We start from the raw sequence: 27,925 nt of genomic DNA on the forward strand, positions 1-27,925 counted from the left end.
CCACATGGATAAAACCACATACTATGAAACGCTAGTGGCTTAATTGCTGTCCTTGTTCAGCCGGTTTCCAAATCTACAAAAGAAATGGATCACATCATTATATGTACTCCAAATCTATTATTGAGAAAAAAAAAAGTTGTGCCTAAAGGATGTCGTAATGTAACATAAAAACAAGTATTTAATGCAGAAAAGAATTGTAGACTTGGTGTTTTTCCATTCCCCCCCCCCCCACCCCACAAATTAATCAGTAAGTTATATATGTTTCATCTTGCAAATTACAAGCTATTTTAAGGCCGGCTTCACACTTGCGATTAACTCGCAGGAGTGCAATGCGAAAAAATCTCGCATTGCACTCGGACCCAGTGAACTTAAATCGTCCGACTTTCTAGCATGAGAATCGGACCGATTTTACACTCAAGTGTGATTCCAGCCTAAAGGAAAACAAATAAAATGGTAATCAAAAAGTTGACATGTAAGGCTGCTTTCACACATCCGGTTTTTCCTGTGCGGCACAATCCGGCGCTTTGCAGAAAAACCGCAACCATTTTTTTTTTTTTTTTTTTGCCGCCGGTTGCGTTTTTTTTGCATAGACTTTCATTAGTGCTGGATTGTGCCGCATGGGCTTGCGTTCGGTCCGGTATTTGCCGCATGCGGCAGATTTAGCCGATGCGGCGGCCGGATGGAACGTTGCCTGGCACGTTTCTTTGTGCGGCACAAAAAACCGCATCGCGCTGCATCCGGCCGATGCGGCGCGATTTGCAATGCATGCCTATGGACGCCTCATGCGGCGTCCTGCGGCAAACACCGCATCCGGCCGCCGCATGCGTTTTTTTCAACTGTGCATGCTCAGTAGCGTGCCACAAGCGGCAAAAACCGGATGCGCCGCATGTCAAAAACTTATGCAACGGATGCGGTTTTGTCGCCGCATCCGTTGCATAGGTTTTAGAGCCGGATTGGCCGGCTATACTAAAACCGGAGGTGTAAAAGCAGCCTAACAATGAAAAAATGAGGGAAAAAAATGTTAGGTTCATTAGAGGTTAAAGAGTATAAGCACTTTTTTGGATCTACAAATACAAAATTAGACATCTGTCTAAATTTCCTTTAAATGTCCAACCAATTTGCTGGTGTAGAGTGTGCACCTCTTAAGGCTAGGTTAACATTTCCGTCAATTTGTATCAGTCACAATCCGCAGCTCTGGTAAATAACGGAATCCATTTGGCGGATTCTGCTGTTTCCCATAGACTTGTATGAGTGGTGGATTGCGACTGATGACCTTGCGTTGCATCCGCTGCGCGGCGTATCAGTCGTCTTTGGACTGACCGCCGAGCGGAAACAACGCAGAATGTAACATTTTTTTGGGCCGTCAAAATTAACGCACCGTGCAGGAATCCGTCGCAATCCATCAAGCTTGTATTGGATGTCTATGCTGCTGTATTCCGTCGTAATCCGTCTTACGACGGAATCCAACGCTGGATTCCGTCATGCTCTACTGAGCATGCCCAGCATGTTTGGCACACCCACTGGGCTGTCCCAAACACAAATGGATCATGACGGATCCGTCAAATGGACGCACAGCGGATGTAACGGACGTGACGGTTCTGTATTTTTACAGGATTCCTGTGAATGGAATCCTGTGAAAAACACATCCGTTGCGTCATTTGCCATCTAAAAAACGACGGATCCGTCGCTGACAGACCTGACGGATTTAAAACGGAAATGGGAACGTAGCCTATCACAGCTGGCTGACCTGTTGCATCTAAGAGCTAGCAGAGGCAGCAGCATTCTGAAAAACTCACAATCCGCATTGTCTGGACCTCATTTGTATGAAACTACGAGGAGGTTTGCAACTGAATTTCAGGATGTGATAACGAAAGAGGAGATTGCAGCTTCCATATAGTTTAATATGTTTAGAAACATTTTTTTTTAATAATTTGTACATTTTTAAGATGTCCACAGACTTAGTTGTAAATTGAAAAATCTTAGTTGTGGTTTCTGAATATAGATATTTAAAAACCTAACAACATACATGCTCTTATTTAAAGAGACACTCTAGCATTTTTTTTTTTTTTTTAAATCACTGCACCTTATTATATATTACACTTTTGGACTTATTTTAATATGTAGTATTATAGACTCTTCCACGCTGTTTAACTTCCCTTCTGGTTTCAGACAACACCTTGAATTTTACATTACACTATGCTTTCAACCCCTATATCTCGCTCTATTATTTTAAGTATTACGATCAGCTATAGCCAGTACCATCTGTGCCTTCTGGGAAAAAGTGTGATTATTGTCACTTCTATGCTCCTCAAAAGTAGCTCAGATTCCCAGCTAGGAATCAAATCTGTTATGTACATTATAAGTGTGTGACAGGAACTGTACAATTATCATCTGTACTTGTGATTGGACTTTGTGTCTCAACATGTGGAATAACTTGTGTGATGCAGCTTATACAATATTCTCATACTGGTGATCCTCTTGGCTAAGCTAAACATATATAAATCCAGGGGGGGGGGTGTACCGCCCCGGTGTTAGTCGGGCTGCTCGGATCCGGGATCGTCGTGGCTCGAGGGGTCCGGACCCGGCTTGGCGGACACTTTGATCCATAAAAGGGGATAAGTTTGTGATGCCACCTGTGGGTTGCGGTAATGGGAGTACCGCGACTGCTGGAAGGAGTGCCGGGGCCGATGGTGTGAAGCAGCAAGGTGTCAATCCCTCCACAGGTAGGGAAGGGCCCGGGCTCAGGGTGTTGGTAGGTTTGGGAGGACAGGGTGCAGGGAACCAGGGTACTCACTGCGGGTAGTCGTGGTGCTGGAGGAGGTTTAGAAAGGAGACACACACACTAGGTAAACCAAAGTCTCTGTGTACCACTGCCGGGAGCCCGTCCAAGTACCCGGTCCCACCGGTGTCACTTAGGGATTCGGACCCTGCCTCCGTGCACAATTTATTGTCTGTTGGTGGTCCCCATGGCTTGAAGCTGTTGGGGGCCCTGCTCACTATGTGTAGTGTAGCCGTGCTCTTGAGGGCTGGCACTTGGGACTTTAGTGGGTTACTGTGTCTGGAAACACCCCTGTCCCCTTCGTTGTGTTGATGCCCTCAAACTCTGAGCTTGTAGGGAAGTCCTTGAACATCCCCTCTCTTTCAGGTGAATTGTCAGGACGTTGAATCAACTCCTAATCTAGGGTCCTGTACCCCGTCGTGCTCGGTATCGGTCAGTTCTGTTGGGCCCTTCTGGTGCCGATAGTCCTCCAAGACTACGTCCGTCACACCTTTGTCCAATGTCCCTGCAACCGGTCCCCAACTCCTCTGGACCCGAATCACTCCTTGTGACCCAACCAGTTCTCCCTAGCTCCACAGGAGCTCACTCTCCCAGCTCCTCTCTTTTTGGAGCCTACTTCTTCACTCTGTCTCTCTTTCAGTCTGCTCTGTTCCCAAGTGGCTGGCCCATTTTCCAGTTAGTCTAACCCCCCCTGGTGTGTCTGGCAGTGTCTGATGTGAGGTCATTGGGTTTTGTGGTGCAGATGGGAGTGACATCGGTTTCTTGGGTACCTGCAACCATGGGTGGTGGGCCCTGCACCCTGGGTAAGGATGCAGTTCCCTGTGGCATCCTGATGTATTCATAGGTGCCACAGGTGTAGACGGGGGTTACTGTCAGATCACATGATAAAACCGCAGAGCAGAAGTTAATTTTGAGATGAAAAGGAACAATAAATAACATTACTTGAATCATATATACTGTATTTGGAGACTTTTTTATTTTTTGCAGAATGATTTAAAGGGGCGCTTCTTTAAAGAAAACCTATCATCACATTCCTGCGGTCTAATTCGAGGACATGAGTCAGACACTGGCTGCGCAATTGCAGCCAGTTATGTTTTCCTCTGAAACACTTTATAAAGCTGGCTGTGAACTTTGACTCTTAAGTGTCTAGTCTGAGAGGAGTCCCCAGTCCCTGCTCCAGTTGACTGACAGCTCGGTCTATCAATCAAAGGGATTTTGGTGGGGAAAAGGCTACGGAACCCGCTTTGGACTATTCAGATAACAGTTTCCCAACCGGGTGTTAGGCTTCTTTCACACGTCAGTGAAAAACGGACACGTTTTTCACTGACGTGTTGAACTTGCGTTTGGCCCTCCGTGCGCCGTGATTTTGGCACACTTGTTCTCCGTGTACTATCACTGATAGCACACAGAGAGCAGAAACTTTATACTGTACTCCCCTGTCCCCAGCGCTGCTGTCCGTAGTGCTGATGTCTGTCACTGCTCTCTTTGGCACTGTTACTACTGGGTTCGCGGTGCAGTGTTTTCTCTGGTACATGTCACACAGATCACACCACTGTGTGGTCCATGTGACATCAGTGCTGCCAGAGAAAAACAGACTTAACTCCATGCGGAACACATGGTACCTGAGAAATCATTGAAATGTGCGCAGAGCCATTGACTTTAATGGATCTGCATATGTCAGTGATTCCGACATACGTACCGGAATCATTGACGTGTGAAGGTGGACTTAATGTTATATTTCCTCTGAAATGCTGCAGTGTTTCAAAGAGAACCTAGAATAAAACAAAAATGACCAAATACCCTGCAGTAAATAAATAAGTTAATTGACATGTAAATACTGTAGGGTACTTGGTTTACACTATTTTGATCAAAAAACGTAAAAGCAATCCGAGCGCGACAAGGTGTACCCAATCAAGATTGACTCTTGTAGTTCACCGCTCTGTGTTTCAAACATATTCGAATGCAATTACGCAGGCAGCCATACTGCCCGTGGTTTGGTTATCCTGAATCTGATGCCAGGTTCCATTTATTCATGACCGTGCCACAGGATAGATGCTAAATGTTCAATGTGCTCTGGCAATCCATACAACTCTATTAGAACTATGTGATCAATAAACCTAGCTGTAGTAAGAGATAAGATGAGTGGTTTTATTGCAGTAATCCAGCTGACATTTAACATTGATATGTTGAGAATAGTAATAATACGAATAATCTGCTCTTATTTTTTCAGGTATGGTACGGGTTGTTTCTTGCTGTGTAATACTGGCCCAAAAGTAAGCAATTGGGGAGAAGTCCAGCTTTCCAAAGTTTCCACTTTCTGTATGGCATCATGCCCTATCTTCATGTATTTGTCTTGCTTTTTATCTTTTAGCCTGTTGTATCAGATCATGGGCTGTTGACCACAGTGGCGTACCAGCTTGGAAGGGATAAACCTGCCTGCTATGCACTTGAAGTAAGTTTTTTAGCTTCTTATATTTTTTCCATAAACTACTTGACTTATTGAATGACTTGCTTTTATCCTTTTTGTAATTTAGGGGTCGGTGGCCATTGCTGGAGCGGTGGTACGCTGGTTACGAGATAACCTTGGTATTGTTAATTCAACCGAAGAAGTAGGTATGTATCTTTTGACCATGTATAACTTTATCACCATTACTTTATGCACAAGGGATTAATATTCACTGTTTTTGTTTTTAAGAAAAACTTGCTACTGAAGCTGGAACATCTTACGGCTGCTACTTTGTTCCCGCGTTTTCAGGCCTTTATGCACCATATTGGGAGCCCAGTGCCAGAGGGTATGGCTGTCCTAAAATGAATGTAAACATGTGTCGCTCGTTACTGTACATAAGAAAATGAATTACACCATTACAAAATAATGTGTATATATAAATATATTTTTAACTTCTTTATTTCAATGAAGAAACCATAAGCGTTCTAACCAAACGAAGTCCCTGCACAATGGCCACATCAGTGGTCTTGACCCCACCAGCTGGTGGAAAAATAGTGACCTATGGTATCAATCGGTCATGGGTATGAGGGAAAACCTTTTATGGCAATTTCATCATACTAAACTGGGCGTTTTTTAAAATCCTTTAAATGTGACTCTGAATCATCAGATGTTCCTTATAGAGTCCCTCTTATTGTTTAGTTATTCATTTTACTAAATTTAGAAGGAAGTCCACACATCTTGACTATATATTTTTTTTTTTTTCTTGTTTTGTCTTCTAGAATCATCTGCGGTCTGACACAGTTTACAAATAAAAACCACATTGCATTTGCTGCTCTTGAAGCCGTCTGTTTCCAGACCAGAGAGGTAACTGCTGAAGTCTTCTATACTATAATGTATATTGTAAGATATCAGTTTTCAGCAGTTTGGCCAGGTTCGTACACTGTGTTTTGGGGGTAGTTTTTCTTTTGTCTTTTGAGTATATAAACTATAGATTTTACATGAGTATCTGCCAGAGACTTTTTTTTTTTTTTTTTTTGTTTATCATCATCCATGGTTAGAATCAGTCATGGTGAAATGGAAGACCACCATGCACATTAAATAAATATTACAGCCTAGAAGTATAGGCTCTGTTGTGTATGATTTGCTTATAAGTAGCCATACACATTGGACTATAGTCTTGTCTATATCACATCACTCCATATAGAATCTTACCTGAAACAGTTTTTGACCTTTCTCTGTTTTTGGACATATGTGGCCAGTTTGAATAGCTATGAAAACAGTATAAACTAAATACGGCTACGTCCTGTAAAGGGCATATGGCAGCTATGTCTAAGGCTATGTGCGCACTAGAAATGTGAATTTTCTCAAGAAAATTTCTTGAGAAACTTCTGGGAGTGAAAGATTTCCGGACCTCCGGAAAAAATCTGCACCAAATCCGCATGTGAATTTGCCGCGATTTTCCCGCGGGTGGTTCCCTGCGGATTTTGCAGGCTGTACTGCCGAAATCTGCAGGGTACCTGCGGAAAAGAATTGACATGCTCATTTTCTCAAGAAATTTTCTCGAGAAATTCTTCTCAAGGAAATTTCTTGAGAAAAATCCGCACAGTGTGCACAGCTATTTTTTTTTTTCTCATAGAATTTGCTGGGAAATGTCTGCACAAAGATTGCAGACATTTCTCAAGAAATTTCCGTGGGTAAATCCGTGGGTAAATCCGCGGGTAAATCCGCGGGTAAAACGCACTAGTGCGCACAGAGCCTAATATTGGTTGATTTAGAATCTCAAGTCAGTTTTAAGGAACTTGGGCATGAGAGTACCTGTACTGCCCTGCTGAACACTGTCGTTTAGTGAGATGTCAAAGTCACTAAATTTGCATTGAAATGCAGATCTTTTTGATTTGTGTGCACAATAACCGATGTTTGACAATGTGCTAGTGAACATGAATGATTTTCTATATACCGTATTTTTCGCTTTATAAGACGCACCGGATTATAAGACGCACCCCCAAATTTGGTGAAGGAATAGAGAATTTTTTTTAATAAATGGGGTCCGTCTAATAATGCCAGTGTCTGTCTAACAAATCATATAGAGTATATGTCCCTCATAGCCCCCCATCCTAAAATTAGCCCCCTTAATCTGGATATGGCCACCTTATATTGAATATAGCCCCCTTGGCCTGGCACACATCCCCCAGTGATGCAACATGTCCCCTATGGCTGGCACGCTGCCCCCTGTGGCTGGCACGCTGCCCCCTGTGGCTGGCACAAACTGGCCCCCTGTGGCTGGCACACACGCTGCCCCCTGTGGTTGTCACGCACGCTGCCCCCTGTGGCTGTCACGCACGCTGCCCCCTGTGGCTGGCACGCACGCTGGCCCCTGTGGCTGGCACGCACGCTGGCCCCTGTGGCTGGCACGCACGCTGGCCCCTGTGGCTGGCACGCACGCTGGCCCCTGTGGCTGGCACGCACGCTGGCCCCTGTGGCTGGCACGCACGCTGGCCCCTGTGGCTGGCACGCACGCTGGCCCCTGTGGCTGGCACGCACGCTGGCCCCTGTGGCTGGCACGCACGCTGCCCCCTGTGGCTGTCACGCGCGCAGCCCCCTGTGGCTGTCACGCACGCAGCCCCCTGTGGCTGTCACGCACGCAGCCCCCTGTGGCTGTCACGCACGCTGCCCCCTGTGGCTGTCACGCACGCAGCCCCCTGTGGCTGTCACGCACGCAGCCCCCTGTGGCTGTCACGCACGCTGCCCCCTGTGGCTGTCACGCACGCTGCCCCCTGTGGCTGTCACGCACGCTGCCCCCTGTGGCTGTCACGCACGCTGCCCCCTGTGGCTGTCACGCACGCTGCCCCCTGTGGCTGTCACGCACGCTGCCCCCTGTGGCTGTCACGCACGCTGCCCCCTGTGGCTGTCACGCACGCTGCCCCCTGTGGCTGTCACGCACGCTGGCCCCTGTGGCTGGCACGCACCCTGGCCCCTGTGGCTGGCACGCACGCTGCCCCCTGTGGCTGGCACGCACGCTGCCCCCTGTGGCTGGCACGCACGCTGCCCCCTGTGGCTGGCACGCACGCTGCCCCCTGTGGCTGGCACGCACGCTGGCCCCTGTGGCTGGCACACACGCTGCCCCATGCTGCTGCTTTTAGTAAAATAAACTCTTTCCTTACCTTCTCCAGCGCTGTGTACCCCTCCTCAGGGTTGAGCTCCGGCCTCCTGCATTTCCTGGTTCACAGTCCCAGTCATGTGATGGGCACAGCAGTGTGTTATCTCTGCATGCCTGATCATAGCGGCAGGAGGGAGACGGCAGATGCTGGAGGAGGTGAGTAAACAGTTTATTATTTTACTATGGGTAGCAGCATGGGGGCCATAGATAACACAGGGGGAGGGGGCATTTGTGATCAAAGGGAAGCACGGGCAGATATAATATGCACAGCTCCCCCAGCCCATCACCGTGGTGCAATTTCAGCACCACAGGGGTGGACAGCAGCTGTGCATATTATATGAGCGGGTGCAGGAGATCAAACGCTGCCGCCCTCAGCTTCACAAGTCTATACCAGCCTCCACCAGCTCCCCCAGCACCGCTCCAGAGCGGCCCCACCTCCCCTGGACCCTGCAGTATATAATCCGTATATTCGGTTTATAAGACGCACCCCCTACTTTCCCCCAAATTTTGGGGGAACAAAAGTGCGTCTTATAAAGCGAAAAATACGGTAAATCCAAGATCAGTGGAAATAAAATGGAGCATCCGCGACTCTTGTCTGTTTTGCTGTCAAGTCGATGCTAATTCAAATAGCTGGCAGCTTCCATGCAGGTCCCCAAAGGAGACATGCAAACCCTTCTCAGAACCATTCAGTGCCAGAAGTAATCATTACGTTTCATAACTATGGACCGTATTTTAGTATATGTGCCATTTGCTAAACGTTGAGAAGCTAAACTTGCTTAATTGGGTTCCGTGATCTATTTTTTTTCCATGTAACATAGGGGGATCCATGGTGCTAAAACAATAAAAAAACAAAACCCATATACTCACCCCTGACCTTTGCTCTCTGCCCCGGCGACTTCCGCAAGCAGAAGCATTGACGTCATGACCACTAACATGATCTCTCCAGCCACTGGTCAGGAATTCATCCATTCCGGTGAAGACCATTAGGGTAACAGTGCTGGAGCAAGGAGCAGACCTCCTTTTATTGTTTTTGCAGCATGGCTTGCCACTGTCAAAATTTACAATTAAAGTAGAAAATCCCATGCTGAATGAATTATATGGATTTCACTATATGACCTGGTCTTTCGAGTACAGGATCAGCAGAAATATATGACATGTTATGGATAGAATTGTCCAGCACTAATGGTTGAAATAGTGAGATGTCCTGTATTTTCATAAATGTCATTGGAAGGTAACACATCATATTTCCCGAATGGATTTTGCTGCATACTCTGAGCATTGAGGAGAAGCTGCAGATGTTTCTATGAACACAAATCTGATTAATTCAGACAGAAGGGTTTATTTCAGCCCAGGTGGGGGATCTGTGATGGGACAGTTGCTGGTGTATAATAGTCTCCACGTCCCTAATCTTATTTTTTTCTCACCAGATTCTAGATGCAATGAACCAAGACTGTGGAATTCCTCTGAGCCAGCTGCAAGTTGATGGGGGCATGACTAACAATAAGATCCTCATGCAGTTACAGGCTGATATCCTATGCATCCCAGTGGGTGAGCAGTTCAGTGTCTGTGCTCTGTAGACATATCTATCCTATGCTCATTGCCGTCTTGTTCAATTACATTGTTAATCAGTGTGACTGAGTGGCAGCCACAAAGTATCGTCAGGTTAGAATTTAAAGTGCAAACATTGCAATTTAGCTTCACTGTGTCGACACCTCTATGTCTGAGTAGTCTAATTCATGTTTCATTGGTCTGGTAAGCACATTGATTGATAGGACTTGGATATACTATCATTTAGTTTTAAAATATAACGTTAAATGCTTGTAGAAATACAGGGTAAAGTGTATATTATTCACTGTAAAGGGCAACAGTTTTCTGAAAAGAATCAAATAAATATAAGCTTGTGTGTGTATATACAGTCCTCAAAATTGTTATTGCGACCCCCAAAAGGAAAAATCATGAAATTCTGAATATATAAGGATTGATTATTGATAAGCCGACATGCAAAAAAAACTTTAAACATCTCAATTAAAGATGAGCCAACCCAAACTGTAAGGCTATGTGCGCACGTTGCATACTGTCAGTGCAGAAATTTCTGCAGCGATTTGAACAGCACACGTGTGCTTCAAATCGCTGCAGAAAGAGTCCGTAGTGAAGGAAAAAAAAGCCGATTCCATGCGCTCTGACTGCAGCCCCTCCCATAGACCGAGCGGGGGCTGCAGGCAGAGCGCAGGAAAGAAGTGACATGTCACTTCTTAGAACGCGCGCTTCGGGCAGCAGCCGAAGCGCTGCTCTCTAAGACGCCACGTGCGCACGTCTCCTGCATAATCTTCATAGATTATGCTGGGGACGCAGGATGCATGCAGTTACGCTGCGGTGCAGATCGCAGCGTAACTGCATGCAAATACGCAACGTGCGCACATAGCCTTAAGATCAGGGGTTTTTTTAACTTATTTTTTTATCATATATTTTTATTGAAAGTTTTAAACCGTAAACAATATAATTAGCATTCCCATCAAAATATAGTAATCTTTCATCCAGTACGCAGACTGGGACAACATAGCTTGTAGATACAATAGATTTATGATTACCATTGTTGGAAACTCCTTTATCAGCATTCGGGATGGTGAAAAGTGCTGTAAGATTAAGAACATAAAAACATTAAAATAATCCAAACAAACATAACAGCCATCTCAGTTAAAAGAGCAAGAAATAAAAAAAAGGGGGGGTTCATTTAGTCACTTAAGCCTGCTTTACATGCTGCAATGTATCTTACAATGTGTCGGCGGGGTCACGTCGTCAGTGACGCACATCCGGCAACGTAAGGTACATTGCAGTGTGTGACAGGTACGTGCGATTGAACGGTAATACGTTCATCGCACGCACATCATTCATTTCTCTAGAATTGAACGTCAGATTGTTCATCGTACCCGGGGTAGCACACATCGCAGTGTGTAACACCCCGGGAATGATTAACAGATCTTACCTACGTCCTGCGGCTCCCTGCCAGCAATGCGGAAGGAAGGAGGTGGGCGGGATGTTTACGTCCCGCTTAACTCCACCCCTCCGCTTCTATTGACCGGCTGCCGCATGACGTCGCTGTGACGCCGAACGTCCCTCCCACTCCAGGAAGTGGACGTTCGCCGCCCACAGTGAGGTTGTATGGACGGGTAAGTACGTGTGACGGGGGTTAATCGTTTGTGCTGCACATTCAAGAAATTGAACGTGCCGCACATACGATGGTGGCGGTTACGATCGCATACGGGATCGTAAGGTGTAAAGCAGGCTTCAGTCACGTTCTTTCCTAACCTAGGCCACCTCTGAATAGGTAGCCAAGCTATTTTTTAGGTCTTCCATAATGTACCCTGTAATTTAGGTAAAAAGATGCACCATTTTTTCTTTTTCCTGCTTATTGCAATATTTTACCATACACTAATTCCATTTTAATAGAAATCTACCAGCCTGTGCTTCCTTATTTGTGAGTGCGTCACCCCCGGCTTAATCTCCATATAATGCTTATATTGAGTTATCAGTTCAGAGATAGAGGGAGTGGAGGATGTTATCCAATATTTAAGGATCAACTTTTTGAACAGCAATAAAATAGTGTGCAAAAGTCTTGGAATACCTCTGCTTATATTACTGTCTATATCAGAGTTTTCCCAGTAATGCAGAAGTGCTGCTTGAGGCAATAGGGGGCGCATAAAGCTTCAAAGCATTTTTGCCAGATTCAAGACTGACCCCCAGAAAGAAGCAGTGTAGGGCCACTGCCAATTACCATGATAAAGGTCTGAATTTTGCAGTTTGCATTTGGGGCATGAAATTAACCTGTCTGAACTAGGATCCACTCTAGTAATATTAAAAGGATAGATAGCCCCATGCATCATTTTAAACTGAGTCTGTCTCCAGGATTCGTTAATAATAATTTTCCGGAAGGTAGACCAACCCGCTCATCGATAGCATTCATTAGTAATCTCCAGTATTTGAAGAACGTTTTGGGATGTACTCCCAATACTCTAGGCTTCATCATAAAGTATAACTCCAATATTGAAGGAGTTCCCATTGGATGGAGAAGAATGGTATCATGTTCATTCTGTTTAGATTCAATGATAACGTCCCTTAAGTTGGACATAATGGAGAGTTTAATTTGTTCATATTGGAAATAATGTAGTGGGAAGGGTCTAGATGGTATTTTTCAATGCACTTCCTATTTGTTAACCACCTCGCTTCTGCTGAATGTATAAGATGAGAAACCTTAGATATACCAGCTCTACACCACATAGAATAGTCTCCATACCCTGGGGAAACTCTGGATTACACTACAAAGGAAGATGCTTTGATATTCTAAAGGAAAGGCAATATTTTTTCCAGGCCGCCTTCCAGGTAGATATCGTATCCCTGAAAACTACTGAGTGCTTAATTGCAAGAATAAGAGCCAAATACATTAAGAAGGTCGATAATCACTGGTAAATGTAAAAAAATAGAAACAAAATATCATCCGCAAAAAAGCGGTTTGTATTGTTTTTTTTATTTATCTTGATACCCGCAAAAGTGCTTGGGTTTGACAAGATGAGTACCAATGGTTCTATGGCTAGATTGAAAAGAAGGGGTGATAACGGACATCCCTGTCTTGTTCCCTTTTCCAATGGGAAAGGTTTTCATAAGCCTGGAGCGTATACACGAGCTTTTGGATAGGAGTATAAGTTCAGAAATGCTCTGTTTATGGCTGGCTGTATGTGGGCGAAGAGCCAAACTGCCCAATTAGTGACTTCCAGTGGGCTTCAGGATCACGTTCAGGTCAAGTCCGGGTCCCGAACTGAACTTTACGTAAAGTCAGGATGAACCCGGCATTACACTGATTCCACTCATCCCTAATCTTAATTTAATCACTATCAATTGTGAACACCATGCATAGAAATACACACACTTAGGTTATGTGCGCACAGTGCGTTTTTTGCAGCAATTTTTGCGCATTTTTCGGGTTTAGTTTTGGGTTCAAAACTGCATGACTTTGCTTCCCCAGCAAAGTCTGAGTTTTCATTTTTGCTGTCCGTACACAACTTTTTTTTTTTTTTTCCTGCGTTTTTGAGCTGGAAAAAAAAAATGGTCATGTCAATTCTTTTCTGTGTTTTACTGCGTTTTTCACCCATGCAATACATTGGAAAAACGCAGCAAAACACCGTGATCAAAAACGCAGCAAAACGCACTTTTGAGCGTTTTTAGCAGCCAAAAATGCTGCATCTTTGTAGTCACAAAAAATGGCAAGGTGCGCACATAGCCTTACATGCCTTGGCTGCTAGCAGTGAGATAAATAATGGTTGTCTGAGGTATGTGCTTCTACAATGAATGCACTTGGACACACAAATCAAGATCCACTGATAATAGCGCTCTTTGCAATTGCCACAATGACATCCCAGATATACTCAATGAGAGACAAGTCTAGAGACTATGCAGGCCATCCATGGAAGCATGTTTAGGCCATGCAGGCTGCTCACAGTAGACCCAGAAATATATATATATATATATATATATAAGACACACACACACATAAATTGTCTCTCGAGTAAAGGAGACAAACTCTAGCGCAGCGCCACCTATTGGAAGAAGCGATCCTAAAAGTCACAAGTGGATTTTTAACAATCCTTTGCAATATGACTCAGGATATATAAGCCAGATAAGAATCCCAATTTGCAGACACGGTGTTTCGGAGTGCTTGCCCCTCGTCAGTGCAAAGTATGGGGGTGTCTGATCTGGCTCATGAGAAAGCTATGTGGGGACCACGGGGGAACACGATTCTCCTTAAGGAGACGTTGCAAGCCAGTCTATATATATATATAATTATATTATATTATATTATATTATATTATATTCACATACCTGGCAAAAATTAAGAGTTAATTAATATACAGAAGCTATAGCTGCTCTCTTACCTTCCTCCTCAGCTTCTCCAGGTCGACTCCCACAGGAACCCAATGTCTCTTCTCCTTCCATGCTAAGTCCATGGCAATGTGGTCCTACCTGCTGACCTGTATGCCAAAATGGAAAACTCATTTACTCTTAACAACCTCCTAATAGCAAAACATAACAGGTACAGCACTTTGTGCCTATATAAGCCATTTCTCTGTGCTAAATTATCATCTACATTATCGGCAAGGAAAATATTAACAGAGTGCAAACATAATAAGGGAGCTGCTAGCTCTGCTACATCTTAAAGGCACATACACAACAACTTTTGGGATATTACATGGGTTCACTGGTTGCTTCTTTTTCTGAGCGGAAAGCACAGCTAGTTGTGTTCTGATTTAGAAGGGAAGTAAGCATGATGTGTCTTTCATTGGCTGCACTAAGTTTCCCTTTGTGAACCACTAAATCTATGGTCCTCAATGTTGCCCATGTCTTTGGAACTTCTTCAAAGGGGCTTGAAAAGTAGATTTGAAAACCCCATTATGCTTTTATATGTTGGTTATGCTGGAACAATATCTCCAATGCCGATATGTTCGGGTGCCACTCCACTGCTGGCTTGCAGAATATCAAATGCGGAAAAAGAGAGCTAGCACTAGTTAAGCGGATTTTTCTTTTTTTGGTTTTCCATTAAAAAGTTATTTTGCTATACATGGGAAACTTTTTTCCTTTCTTGGGCAGATTCTTTTTAATGAGAAAAAATAATTTTGACTGCTGCTAAATTATACATAGCAATTAATAGTAAGAGAAAGAGGGACACGTAACACTAAGTCATCATCCAGTAACTGTGTTGTGCCCTATTGCTTAATTATGGGAGCAAAGTTATTGCTGAAGAGCATGTCTGAAGGATGGAAGGTCTCCAGGCAATGCTTTCCATGGCTTATCATAGGATAGCAGAACGTCGCTAAATAAAATAAAAAGAAATAAAAGGCTTTAATGTCACGTAGCTCATTCTAAGCGCCATAGATTTTTTTTTTTTCAGTCAATATAGGCATATAAAGACCTGTTTTTTATAGGATGAGTTGAACTTTTGAATGACACCATTCATTCTGCCACAGATTGTACTGGAAAACTGGGACAGAAAATTCCAAGTGCGCTGAAAGGGCAAAAAAAAATGCAATTCCATGATTGTTTTAGGTTTTTTTTGTTTTTTTTTTGTTTTTTTTTTATCTACCATATTCAATATTTGTTAAAATTGACTGTCAATATGATTACCCAGGTCAGTATGAGTTTGTAGAAACCAGATTTTTTTTTTTTTTTTTTTTTAATAAGTGGTAAAGATTAGCTAAAAAAAAATTTCCTTTTAGTCACCGTTTTTCAAAACCCAACTAATTTTTCGGTATCTGGGGCTTTATGAGCTTATTTTTGCGCCCTGAGCTGACATTTTTAATACCATTTTTGAGTAGATGCGATGCCTTGATCTCCTGTTATCACAATGTTGCAGCAACCAAAAAAAAGTAATACTGGCTTTTTTTTTTTTTTTTTTTTGCATCATGCCCTTTAACCGATCAGATTAATTTATTTTCTATTTTGATAGATCGGGCATTTATGACACTAACAAATATGTGAAGTTTTTTTTTTTGGTTTTAATTTTATTTTCAATAGGGCAAAGGGGGGTGATTTGAATTTATTTTTTTTTTCTTTTCTTTTCATATTTTATTGTTTTTACTAGTCCCCTAAGGGGACCTGAAGCCTGCACTGTCCGATTGCTTCTACTGATCAAAGCAATTCTTCACAATCCCTCTGAACAGCAGAAATGCTGATCTTCTGTGAATGCTGGTGCTCAGCTAGCATTCAAAGGAAGTGCATCATACCAGTGACGGGTCATCAGCTAACCCCCAGCAGTCATGACAACCTATCAGCACCCTGTGGTCACGTCACAGGGCTGCCGACAGCGGCAGGGAATGGCACGCTCTCCTCTGGAGCACATTAAATCCCGCTGTCAGAGATTATAAATGGGATTTAACAGGGTAAGCTAGTCTTCTCCAGGTTACATGCTTTTTGCCTCCTGGACAAGTGTAGAGATTGAATTTATTGATCCTTGACAGCTTTATGTATTGTTCAAGTGTAAGTAATGGTAGGTATATATAGGTATGTATGTATATATATATATATATATATATATATATATATATATATATATATATATATATATATATATATATATATATATATATATATATATATATATATATATATATATATATATATATATATATATATATTAGATATATATATATATATATTAGATATATATATATCTTTGTCTATCGTCTATCTGTCCGGGATTGGCATCTGCACCGTCGCATTTACAATAACAAAATTTTGCACACTCACACGTCTGGACCCCGAGAGCGTCATAGGCTATGTTGTGTGGCGAAATTTTAACCCCACGCGTTCCCATTTATCAATTTTGCCCCTATCTACATAATGGGGAAAAAGTGAAACGAAAAGTGTATCTGCACCGTCTCATTTACAGTCACAAAATTTTGCACAGACACCTCATGTGACCCAGGGAACGTCGTAGACTGTTTTGACAGGAAAATTTAACCCCGCACTTTACAGTTACTTTCCAAAAAACATGGCTCCATTAAAGTAAATGGAGCCTGGAACTACAGGTTATTAGTAGGAGCTGTGAGTGGTTGCTATAGGAGCAAAAGTCATTCATAGTATAAGAAGCTTATATGTGAGGTAATAAGATGTCGGTGGGGAGACAGATAGAGACAGATGGTGAAAGAGACAGACGGAGCACATTACTTGGCCAATTTAGTTAAATCTGTGTGGAATATCTGTGGTGTTGAAATATATGTTGTGAAATGCTTCTATTAGCTTAGTTTTTGCCTTTTAATAATTACATTTCTATCTGTTTTGTAGTTTTTGTGTGCAGAATACATTTTTGTTAATACATTCTATTTTGTTAACAACAGTTACTAACCCGGGCAGTGCAGCTAGTATATATATAAAAATGAAACTATATATTAGTCATTTTGCTGTGATATATCTTTCGTTGTGACTCTGATGGACTAGTGTTCATGTCTTTTTTACTTACTTTTTTTTTTTCAACTATAATCCTACAAATTCCCTCACTGTGCAATATAAAAGAATTGAATGTGTCAAAGATAAAGATTTTGCATGCCAATTTTTTATTTTATTTAGATTTTGTTTTATTCGTTCACTTTGCATTTTTATAATTAATAAAAATAAACTATTAACATTTCGATTTTGATGGAATTCTTAATTTGCATAATTTTTTTTTTCCACAACTACGTAAATCCTTTTAGCAGTACTGTATGTATGTACAGGTGTATTTTTTTTCTATATAATTTTCCTTTTTTATATTTCATATTATTTTTATAAATTAACAAAGACCGTTACAATTCAATTTGTGCACTTGTGAGAATAACACCTACTTCTCTTCTACAGTGAAACCTTCCATGCCTGAAACCACTGCGTTAGGGGCGGCCATGGCTGCGGGCGCAGCAGACGGAGTGGGCGTTTGGAGTCTTAACCCTGGAGATTTGACTGCAGTGACTTGTGAACGGTTCGAACCACAGATTAATCCTGAAGGTAAAGCCGAAGAATAGATTTACATGGCACAATTGCAGCTGTTAAACGACCGCGGATCCGCTACATTCAATCTAATTGTCGGTTGTTTAATGGCCCGGTCATTTTATGTGCATATGTACAAACAATAATACATCCAATATTTCTATGCGCACCAAATGTCATGCTCTCGGCAGCACATACTAGGGCTAATTTGAATGGTCAGTCGTACAGCAGAAACCAAACTCTCTCAAAGCTCTGATGTTAAAATTAAAATATTATGGGTCTTTGAATGCAACAATAGAAAAACAAATTAATTTTCTAAAATATGTTTTATTGTGTAAAAGTTCAAAAAATGTAAATTGTTCTAAAATCATAGACATCAAACACAGATAAAATCATGTCAACTGTAACCCCTTCACCACCTGGCGATTTCCGTTTTTCATTTTTTCCTCCCCTCCTTCCAAGAGCCATAACTTTATTTTTCCATCAACATACATCCCGTATGAGGGCTTGTTTTTTGCAGCACGAGATGTACATTTGAAAGAAACCATTAAAGGTTTACCAACCAACAGTTTTTATTTTTGTTTTTTTTTTTTTGTTTTTTTATAAACTAAAGGCAGTGCCATAATGGCCCTAGGTTGCTGATTAAAATGATACCTTTAGTTGAGAAATTCGAGTCTTGATTGCAGAGTAATCTTTGTCTAAACATCTGAAAATTCCATAATTCGTGCAGTACCTTGAGCATTGGAGTTAACACTCTCTATTTAAGTTTCTCCCCTCTACTGCCGTGATTAGCGCTGTCTGGCAAGTCAGCAGTACTATTTTTCAAGTTTGTCTTCTAGTGATTTTCATTTTTTTTTTCTTTTCGTTATACTGTTTACCAATCATATTCATTTTATTTTATATTTTGATAAAGTGGACAATTCTGAACATGGCGATACCAAATATGTTTTTTGGTTTTTTTTTGTTTTGTTTTCTTTGTTTTGTTTTCTGTGAGGCATTAGCACTGTTCTGTACAGTTGAAATCCTGACTTACTATGAACGCTAACACACGCAGCCGGCGTTCACAGGAAGTTTGTTGTGCCCATGACAGGGGTCATCAGCTGACCCCTGGCTGTCATGCCAACCCATCACATCATGGGGCCTCCAATGGGAACTGGCAATGAGGCGCTCTCTGCTGGCGCGCATTATATCCTGCTGTCCTAGATTGACAGCGGAATTCAACTGGCAAACATCGCCAGGCGGATATTCGATCTGCCTGCTGCTGCTGTTAAAGGCACAGGTCAACTGGTCTGTTCAGCCAACATGTGCAGGGAAAGATGCGGTACGTTCTGGTACGTCTACGTAGACTACCTTGAACGTACCAGTACGTCTAAGGTCTTGAAGGGGTTAATAAAAGTAGGTACTGCTGTGGCTATGTTGATGGAAAAATGTCTTTGAAATGTGGAGTTAGAAAAACAAAACAATAAAATGGCCTTACCCTTAAGTACCATACTTTAAGGGTTGAACTATTACTCTTAAAATACTGCACAAAATCTTTAGACTTTTTTTTACATTTATTCTTGTTGTAGAAAGTGAATACCGATATGCTCGCTGGAAAAAAGCAGTGATGAAATCAATGGGCTGGGAAAGTTCGGAGGCTACAACCAATGGGAATGGTAACTCTAGATTTCTTTTTACTTTATCTAGGTTTTTATTTTATATGTTATAATTAGCATCTCTAGACTTTGCTGACCTTTGGAATAGCTTATGTATTGTGACTAGATTTAATCAGGAACACACATTCATCCATGCAATGATTATATGAAGATTTTGAGGCATACTGTGGGACATTGGGGTTCTTCCTGGAGGTAAATGGTGCCAGACAGCTCATCTTCTACAAGATTAGCCAATATTGGGAAATACTATATGGGGACATTAGGAAAGATGGTGTTTGTCTGTCCAGTATCTTGGACATAGCTATGATTTGTATTATTAAGCTCCCATCAAATTTGGCATTCTGTTATTATCCACCTTACATGCTGGGAAATTAAACTAGACACTACATTTATCCTTCTAAGCAGCTAAGGTCAACTGTAAAGTTTCTGTATTATATAATATTGGTAACACAGCTGTAGCTTAGAATATATCAATAACTTTAAATCATATGGTGTTGTCCAGCAATATCACTGCTCTTCAAATGAGCCTGCCTATTAACCTACCTGTTGATCTTGACAGCTTTCCCATTTCCCAGTTTCCCAAACCATGACCAAGTTTTACTTGTTATTCGAATACCCTATGTAAGAAGCATGTCTAAATTACTGCAAACCACTGTGGTGGCCATATGCTAATTAGTGGGTGACTAGTCGTGTGGAGTATTTTTTTTGTCCCAGACTAGTCATCCCATTAATCGTGTTATCTTGCACCTGTGGGCCTGAGTAACATGATTTGTTAGTGGCGTCAGCGTTGGCCTGTTGCAAATCTTTGCCTCCCTGACAATGAGCATGCACCTTTTGGTGGCCTGTGCTGAAGAAAAGTTGAGTTTACTTCAAAATGCGTTGAATAAACCATCTTTTATTTTCAATTCTGCTTTTACATTGGACTCCTTAACCAACAGCAGCGAAGGATTAACCACGTTTTTATTCCGGACTTCCCCTGGATTTTGTTGGTAAGGTAGTTACAGTGCCTACAAGTAGTATTCAACCCCCTGCAGATTTAGCAGGTTTGATAAGATGCAAATAAGTTAGCCTGCAAACTTCAAACAAGAGCAGGATTTATTAACAGATGCATAAATCTTACAAACCAACAAGTTATGTTGCTCAGTTAAATTTTAATAAATTTTCAACATAAAAGTGTGGGTCAATTATTATTCAACCCCTAGGTTTAATATTTTGTGGAATAACCCTTGTTTGCAATTACAGCTAACAATCGTCTTCTATAAGACCTGATTAGGCCGGCACAGGTCTCTGGAGTTATCTTGGCCCACTCCTCCATGCAGATCTTCTCCAAGTTATCTAGGTTCTTTGGGTGTCTCATGTGGACTTTAATCTTGAGCTCCTTCCACAAGTTTTCAATTGGGTTAATGTCAGGAGACTGACTAGGCCACTGCAACACCTTGATTTTTTTCCCTCTTGAACCAGGCCTTGGTTTTCTTGGCTGTGTGCTTTGGGTCGTTGTCTTGTTGGAAGATGAAATGACGACCCATCTTAAGATCCTTGATGGAGGAGCGCAGGTTCTTGGCCAAAATCTCCAGGTAGGCCGTGCTATCCATCTTCCCATGGATGCGGACCAGATGGCCAGGCCCCTTGGCTGAGAAACAGCCCCACAGCATGATGCTGTCACCACCATGCTTGACTGTAGGGATGGTATTCTTGGGGTCGTATGCAGTGCCATCCAGTCTCCAAACGTCACGTGTGTGGTTGGCACCAAAGATCTCGATCTTGGTCTCATCAGACCAGAGAACCTTGAACCAGTCTGTCTCAGAGCCCTCCAAGTGATCATGAGCAAACTGTAGATGAGCCTTGACATGACGCTTTGAAAGTAAAGGTACCTTACAGGCTCGTCTGGAACGGAGACCATTGCGGTGGAGTACGTTACTTATGGTATTGACTGAAACCAATGTCCCCACTGCCATGAGATCTTCCCGGAGCTCCTTCCTTGTTGTCCTTGGGTTAGCCTTGACTCTTCAGACAAGCCTGCCCTCGGCACGGGTGGAAACTTTCAAAGGCTGTCCAGGCCGTGGAAGGCTAACAGTAGTTCCATAAGCCTTCCACTTCCGGATGATGCTCCCAACAGTGGAGACAGGTAGGCCCAACTCCTTGGAAAGGGTTTTGTACCCCTTGCCAGCCTTGTGACCCTCCACGATCTTGTCTCTGATGGCCTTGGAATGCTCCTTTTGTCTTTCCCATGTTGACCAAGTATGAGTGCTGTTCACAAGTTTGGGGAGGGTCTTAATTAGTCAGAAAAGGCTGGAAAAAGAGATAATTAATTAATCCAAACAGGTGAAGCTCATTGTTCTTTGTGCCTGAAATACTTCTTAATACTTTAGGGGAACCAAACAGAATTCTTGTGGTTTGAGGGGTTGAATAATAAATGACCCTCTGAATAAACTTTTCACAATTTAAAAAAAAAATAAAAAAAGAACTAATATTCTTTTTTGCTGCAGTGCATTTCACACTTCCAGGCTGATCTACAGTCCAAATGTCACAATGCCAAGTTAATTCCGAATGTGTAAACCAGCTAAATCTGCAGGGGGTTGAATACTACTTGTAGGCACTGTATATAGCAATAACCACATGGTGGCAGTTAGGGATTTGGGCAAGCTGTAAGGTTCCTTTTTTAGGTTACTATTAATATATTTGAAGCTTCCATTTTGTTTGCCTAAACTACTGGTTAGGGACTATATCAGCTGGTTCCAAATGTAGTTGTTCATATGTATAAGATAAATAACAGAAGTTTTTGTGTCTGACGAGAGGCCAATCTGAATGCATAATGGTTATATTTGAGGCCGAATTATCAATTGTAGATTTGATTAAAATAAAGATTACCGTAATTTAAAAAAAAAAAAAATCATCCTCAATTGACAGCCTGTGAGTGGTATATTATTTAACTTTTAAATCAGCAGCTGGGTAGATGGCAACCTCCTGCTAAGTCTAAAAGGGGGAGAGATGAATCCAGCAGGAGAGCTACTTATACCACATAATACTGACAGCAGGAGCAATGGAAAGTCAGGGAGAATTCTGCACAGCCAGATGCTGTGACCTTCTATGGCCAGAAATCATATGACTGTCACCCGTAACACACTAGTGACAGCACCCCTAGTCAAAATTACGGTTATTGTGAATAGTTGAGCAAGTTGAAGATTATATAATATCTAAAAGGCATACATTTAAAAATGTAACCTTTCCTTTTCTTTTTTTTTTGGCAAAAAAAAAATGTATTTTCATCTTTTACATTTTTAAATTAACAAACAAGGAAAATGGACCAATGCAAAAGTTTGGGCACCCTGCATGGGTAGTACCTAGTAGCACCCCTTTGGCAAGTATCACAGCTTCTAAACACTTTCTGTGGCCAGTCAAGAGGTCTACCCACAGATTTTCAATGATGTTAAAGCTGAAGTTGAAAAGAGTACGGCTTCTACAAATGGATAATGATCCTAAACACAGGTCAAAATCCACATTAGACAATTTAAAAAGGCTCAAGCTAAAGGTTTTAAAATGGCCGTCAAAGTCCACTATCTGAACATCATTGATAATCTGTGGCTAGACCTCAAAAGAGCAGTGCATGCAAGACGACCCAGGAACCTCACAGAACTGGAATACTTTTCCAAAGAAGAATGGATGAAAATCCCTCAAACTCTTAGCTGGCTACAAAACGCGTTTACACGCCAAATGGGGTACTACTCGGTACTAACCATGCTGAGTGCCCAAACAGTAATTTTGAGAAGGGGTGCTCAAACTTTTGCATACCACTATATATCAATCTTCTCAACTACCCTGATCTATAATATGCTGTCTGCAGATTGTATTGTATCTTCATTTTAACAGGTTCCCTTTAAGCAACAAAGATTCCAGTTGTATTTTGTAGCAGGGCCGGCTCCAGGTTTTTGTGGGCCCTGGGCGAAAGAGTCTCAGTGGGCCCCATCAACACATAGACATGCACAGATACATACATATACAGGCATACGTACACATACATATTTAAAGAGAAATTCACAAAAACACACATAAATAGACATAAATCTATACGCAGTCATATACACTGACATACATATACATATACACATATATATATACATATACACATCATACATGCACACACAGACACATTACAGATATTTCCAATATTGGGAAGCTGGCAACCGCCTCATTCACCTCCCCTGCTTGTCTCCATCCAGCTCCTCCTGGGCATGTCTGTGCCACGCTGATTGGTGGCCGTCACTAATAACCATGGCCGCACATAGAGAACACTAACACTGCTGTATATACATCACAAGAGAGGCTTGGGACATATTCATGTAGAATACAGCCTGTATATAGTACAATGCAGTCCCATATAGCATTAGGCACCATCATGTAGTATACAGACTGTATATAGTGCAATGCAGAGCCAGATAGCATTAGGCACCTCCATGTAGTATACAGCCGCCGTATCATTTAATGCACCTCCATGGTCGTCTGGCCACCACGATTACATACATACTCACTTTTCCTCGTTCCCCCGCTGCTCTGGTCTCCTTGGCTTGTCCACTGCTGTCGCTCTGGCCTCACTGCAGGCGCGCAGTGGAGACGTCACCGTGCTCTGCTGCAGAGCTGTCAGAGGCTCAGAGCGCCGACAAGTTACACAGCGGGAGAATGATAAGAGAGCGAGCGCGCTGCTCCGTCTCTCATCATTGCTTTCAATTGTATCGGCACTTGCGATGCCAATACAATTGAAAGCGCAATCCTCAGCGGGGAGGGGAATGCCGGTGACAGCGCTGGTACCAGGCCCCCCTGCCACCGTGAGTGGGTCCCCCCGGGAGCCAAGGGCCCCGGCATTTGACCAGGTTTGCCGGCTGCTGACGCCCGGCCTGCTTTGTAGGCATATATTGTTAAGGTGAACTCATAACCAGAGATCACTAGTTGCCTACTGCCTGGCCGAATTGGTATATACCAAGTGCATGCATAAAAGAATTCACACCAGACACAGTCGGATATGAAGTCTCTTCTTGGTCACAGTAGAAAATGGCACCAAAACAGACAGAGAAGAGCATGCGTCCTCTTGATATAGGCTAGGGGCGTATACAAGTTCAGATATGCACATTTAGTGGGACAGTCCATGAGCTAGCCAATGGGGAGATCCGTGTTGCTGTTGATGGGCGGGTCTGACTCCAGTGGATGAAACCATGACGATGGGAGGGACGTCATCTGGTGCATCCATGCTGATGGTTTGGTCTGTGATTTCCAGCTTGACCAGGGATCTTCCCTTATATGGAGGTCTTCTTTCATCTGGACATTCCTTGCATTCCAAGCAAGGTGTGGATAACAGGAAATAGCGGCCATCTTTATATCTATGTCATGTATATGATCTGAAACCTGAATTATGTAAGGCAAAACGATATATTTCTCACACTGCTCTATGTCCAGAGGTTAATTAAGTATTTCATTTTATGGCTCTCCTCAACAGTCCCCCCTAAATACTTTATTAACCTTCTGACCCTACCGTGGTCCTCTAACACATCAGCTCTAATGCTTTAACTGCAACTTTTTCATTTTTCTATCCGCTATACAAGCAATGCTAAGCCTTTGCCCCCACTGGTACAGACTGCTGATCAGAGAGTTGATCACATCCCGCACACACAGTTCACAGAGGTATAGGTAACTAGAACAGACTATTTAATGCTGACGAGCTCACTCAGATTTCGAGATTAATCGATTAGAAAGAGTAAGGCAATTGTAAGAATAAGCTTCTTACTGTTATGCTGCAGCTTTTAGCGTTACTGTTTCTGAAAGACTGATTCTCAGTCAATATCCAAGTGCTGTCCGCGTCTTCGAGACTTTTCTACCTTAATACACCTAATTGTATCACAACACTATTGGATCTCTTCTTGTCTGGGGTCTATAATCTACCACCAGGAGGCCTTTAACAAGATTTCCCTTACACATGGATCCGATTACCTTCAGTAACACAGAGTAGCACTTTTACGGCTTCAAATACCAACAAATAAAACAATACCAGTTACCTATGTGTATGTTATCCTTAAGTCACTTAAACCCTTAAAATAATTGATTGGTTCAGGTCAAATAATGTTTTTCCCACCATGAGCCCTTATTTGTGTAATGTTCCTGTACCCATTGTTCCCTTATGATTATTTCCCATGTATCATCCCCAATCTAGAAATTCTCCATAAAGTTCTATGTGAGATAATCCAGCACTATGTGTGTTGTGACCCTCATTCTGCTGGTACGATGGACTCTTTACAGTGGTTGTTGTCTCCAGATGGGTTTTCCCTCAAGCTTCATGGAAGTCGCTGTGGGTGGGATAAGCTGGATCGGTCCACCTGATTCTGACTCATGGCTCATTCTGACTTGTCTTTTTAGGATCACCCAGTCTCCTGGCTGGAGACCACGTGCTCCTGACACTGATTTAGGATCTGGAATTGGAGGATACACATGTTTAACACACTATATAGGCAGTTGTATACGGCTCATACATCACTGGTCAGGATATCACACTGTATCTGCAGTATCTGTGAGAAATATAATCACGTTCTAGGTACTAAACCAAAAATACCTTATATAAAGATCGAATTATTAAGGAAAACAAACATTTGTTACATGATTTGCAGCGTTCACCATTATCTTGTGGATCGTTACATGATTATGTTATAATCATTAAAATTCCAAACAACATACACCCATGTGACTATAGACACAATTAAATATTCCAATAAAGGAGGGGGCAGGGATTGGGGCAATAGCCCTAAACTCTCCCTACCTCACAGCGGAGGTCGGCACCCTATAAGGCGAATTGGCGCCCCCGCTCACCGACGGCTCGCCCTCCCTATCCCTACACTGCTAAGCTAATACGTGCTGCTAATGTCAGTGAGGGAATCTAGAAACCGTGAGATACAGGGATAAAAAGGCGTCAATATTATATATATCCAATCCATTCCCAAAGATTAAATATTCACACTCTGTATTTACATAGCTGTTTGGTAGCTTAAATCAATATGATACAGCAAATTCAAGGACCAAACCCTAAAATAAATTAAATATCTCACATATATAACATGTACCCACTGTATCAATATAATAATAATAAGGCCAGGTAAAGTCACGAGATCTCGTCCAATCACAGACCCTACACTGTCCAATTCACACTCAGGCTAATAAAATAAACACATATTTGTCAGACACTTAGCATGAAAGAATCCCAACGCGTTTCTCCCCTCTTCACAATGGCAGATGGGTTCATCAGGTACTGATCTCTATAGTGACCTCTGCTATAGAATATGTTCTTTTACCGCTTTTTAGGAACTCCATCTTTACATACCACCAGCACCATGAGTTTTTCAGCAGTAATGTTTTCCACACTGGATATGTTTCAGAGCAGGCCTGAAAAGAAATTCACTCAACACGCACAAAACTCATATAAACCTACTCATGGTAGATGTATATGACTAATCTGCAATCACCGGAGCAGTAGAGCGGATGAGGGGGGTGTTGCTACGAGGTCTTTACAGTTTTTCTACCTTAATAGGCACACGTCTTACAAGACTGTAGGTGTCTGGCCACCTGGGTACTGAGCAGTGGTGCCGCCCATATCTTGTCCATCCCAACACCTTTGTCACATGGGTTACCTGGGCCATTATTGAGTAGAGCGCTCATGGCAGAGAAAGCTTACCGCCCTTTATCCACAGACCTTCCTCAGTCACTGGCTCCCTGCGTCTCACACTCCGTTCCTTGCTGAATCGCTTGTTCCTGTAAGGATTTAAGAACACAAGGAGTGACCAATGTCACGGACGACGTGACAGGAGCCACCGAGGTACTGGTCTGCATTGGACTCTCAACTCTAGGCCCATTCACTGCTTCTTTGTTGCCTGCTCCATCAGTCACCGGCTCTTTTGATAACAGGAGAGCGCCTCCACCTGGGCTCATATACACTCTCTACGGTCTTTATAGATTTATCACGTCACACTCCACATTTTCCTATCTTACCCCTTTCCGCTCTACGAACCACAGTGATCGCAAATCTTCATCTCATTCTCCTATTCCGATGAGAGGGAGTGGTTTGATTTTTAATACCTCATGTTGCGTAACCTCAGCATATCCAGTGCAGAATCAACCAGCATCTTGGTATCTGGATCCATCTACGGAAAAACTCAAAATCTGCATTAGCAATGGGCTCATCTGAGACATGTTCAAAACCTGACAATTCTTGTTACATCAGAGCAATCATGAGATATGTCTGTCTGCTGTATCCTCCTCACAGATAAAAATGTAAAGACAACTTAATAGAAAAACCCAATCGATGAACAAATTAAAACCTTAAATAATATGTGTGATTTTCCACATCATCTTTC

At 42.5% G+C, this 27,925-nt stretch overlaps 1 protein-coding gene across 3 annotated transcripts in view; it reads left to right on the forward strand.

Annotated features, from left to right (window-relative positions):
- Positions 1 to 27,925, forward strand: part of GK (glycerol kinase) — a 123,165-nt gene that overhangs the window by 75,183 nt on the left and 20,057 nt on the right. For all 3 annotated transcript variants that reach the window (XM_075336493.1, XM_075336495.1, XM_075336494.1), the window contains 8 exons: positions 5,010 to 5,052; positions 5,151 to 5,231; positions 5,314 to 5,392; positions 5,475 to 5,571; positions 6,005 to 6,089; positions 9,810 to 9,930; positions 17,761 to 17,904; positions 19,455 to 19,541. In XM_075336493.1, the coding sequence (XP_075192608.1) occupies positions 5,010 to 5,052; positions 5,151 to 5,231; positions 5,314 to 5,392; positions 5,475 to 5,571; positions 6,005 to 6,089; positions 9,810 to 9,930; positions 17,761 to 17,904; positions 19,455 to 19,541 (737 nt within the window). The remainder of the gene's footprint in view (positions 1 to 5,009; positions 5,053 to 5,150; positions 5,232 to 5,313; positions 5,393 to 5,474; positions 5,572 to 6,004; positions 6,090 to 9,809; positions 9,931 to 17,760; positions 17,905 to 19,454; positions 19,542 to 27,925) is intronic.

Source organism: Anomaloglossus baeobatrachus, chromosome 2 (assembly GCF_048569485.1).
Source record: "Anomaloglossus baeobatrachus isolate aAnoBae1 chromosome 2, aAnoBae1.hap1, whole genome shotgun sequence".
NCBI classification, from domain to species: domain Eukaryota; kingdom Metazoa; phylum Chordata; class Amphibia; order Anura; family Aromobatidae; genus Anomaloglossus; species Anomaloglossus baeobatrachus.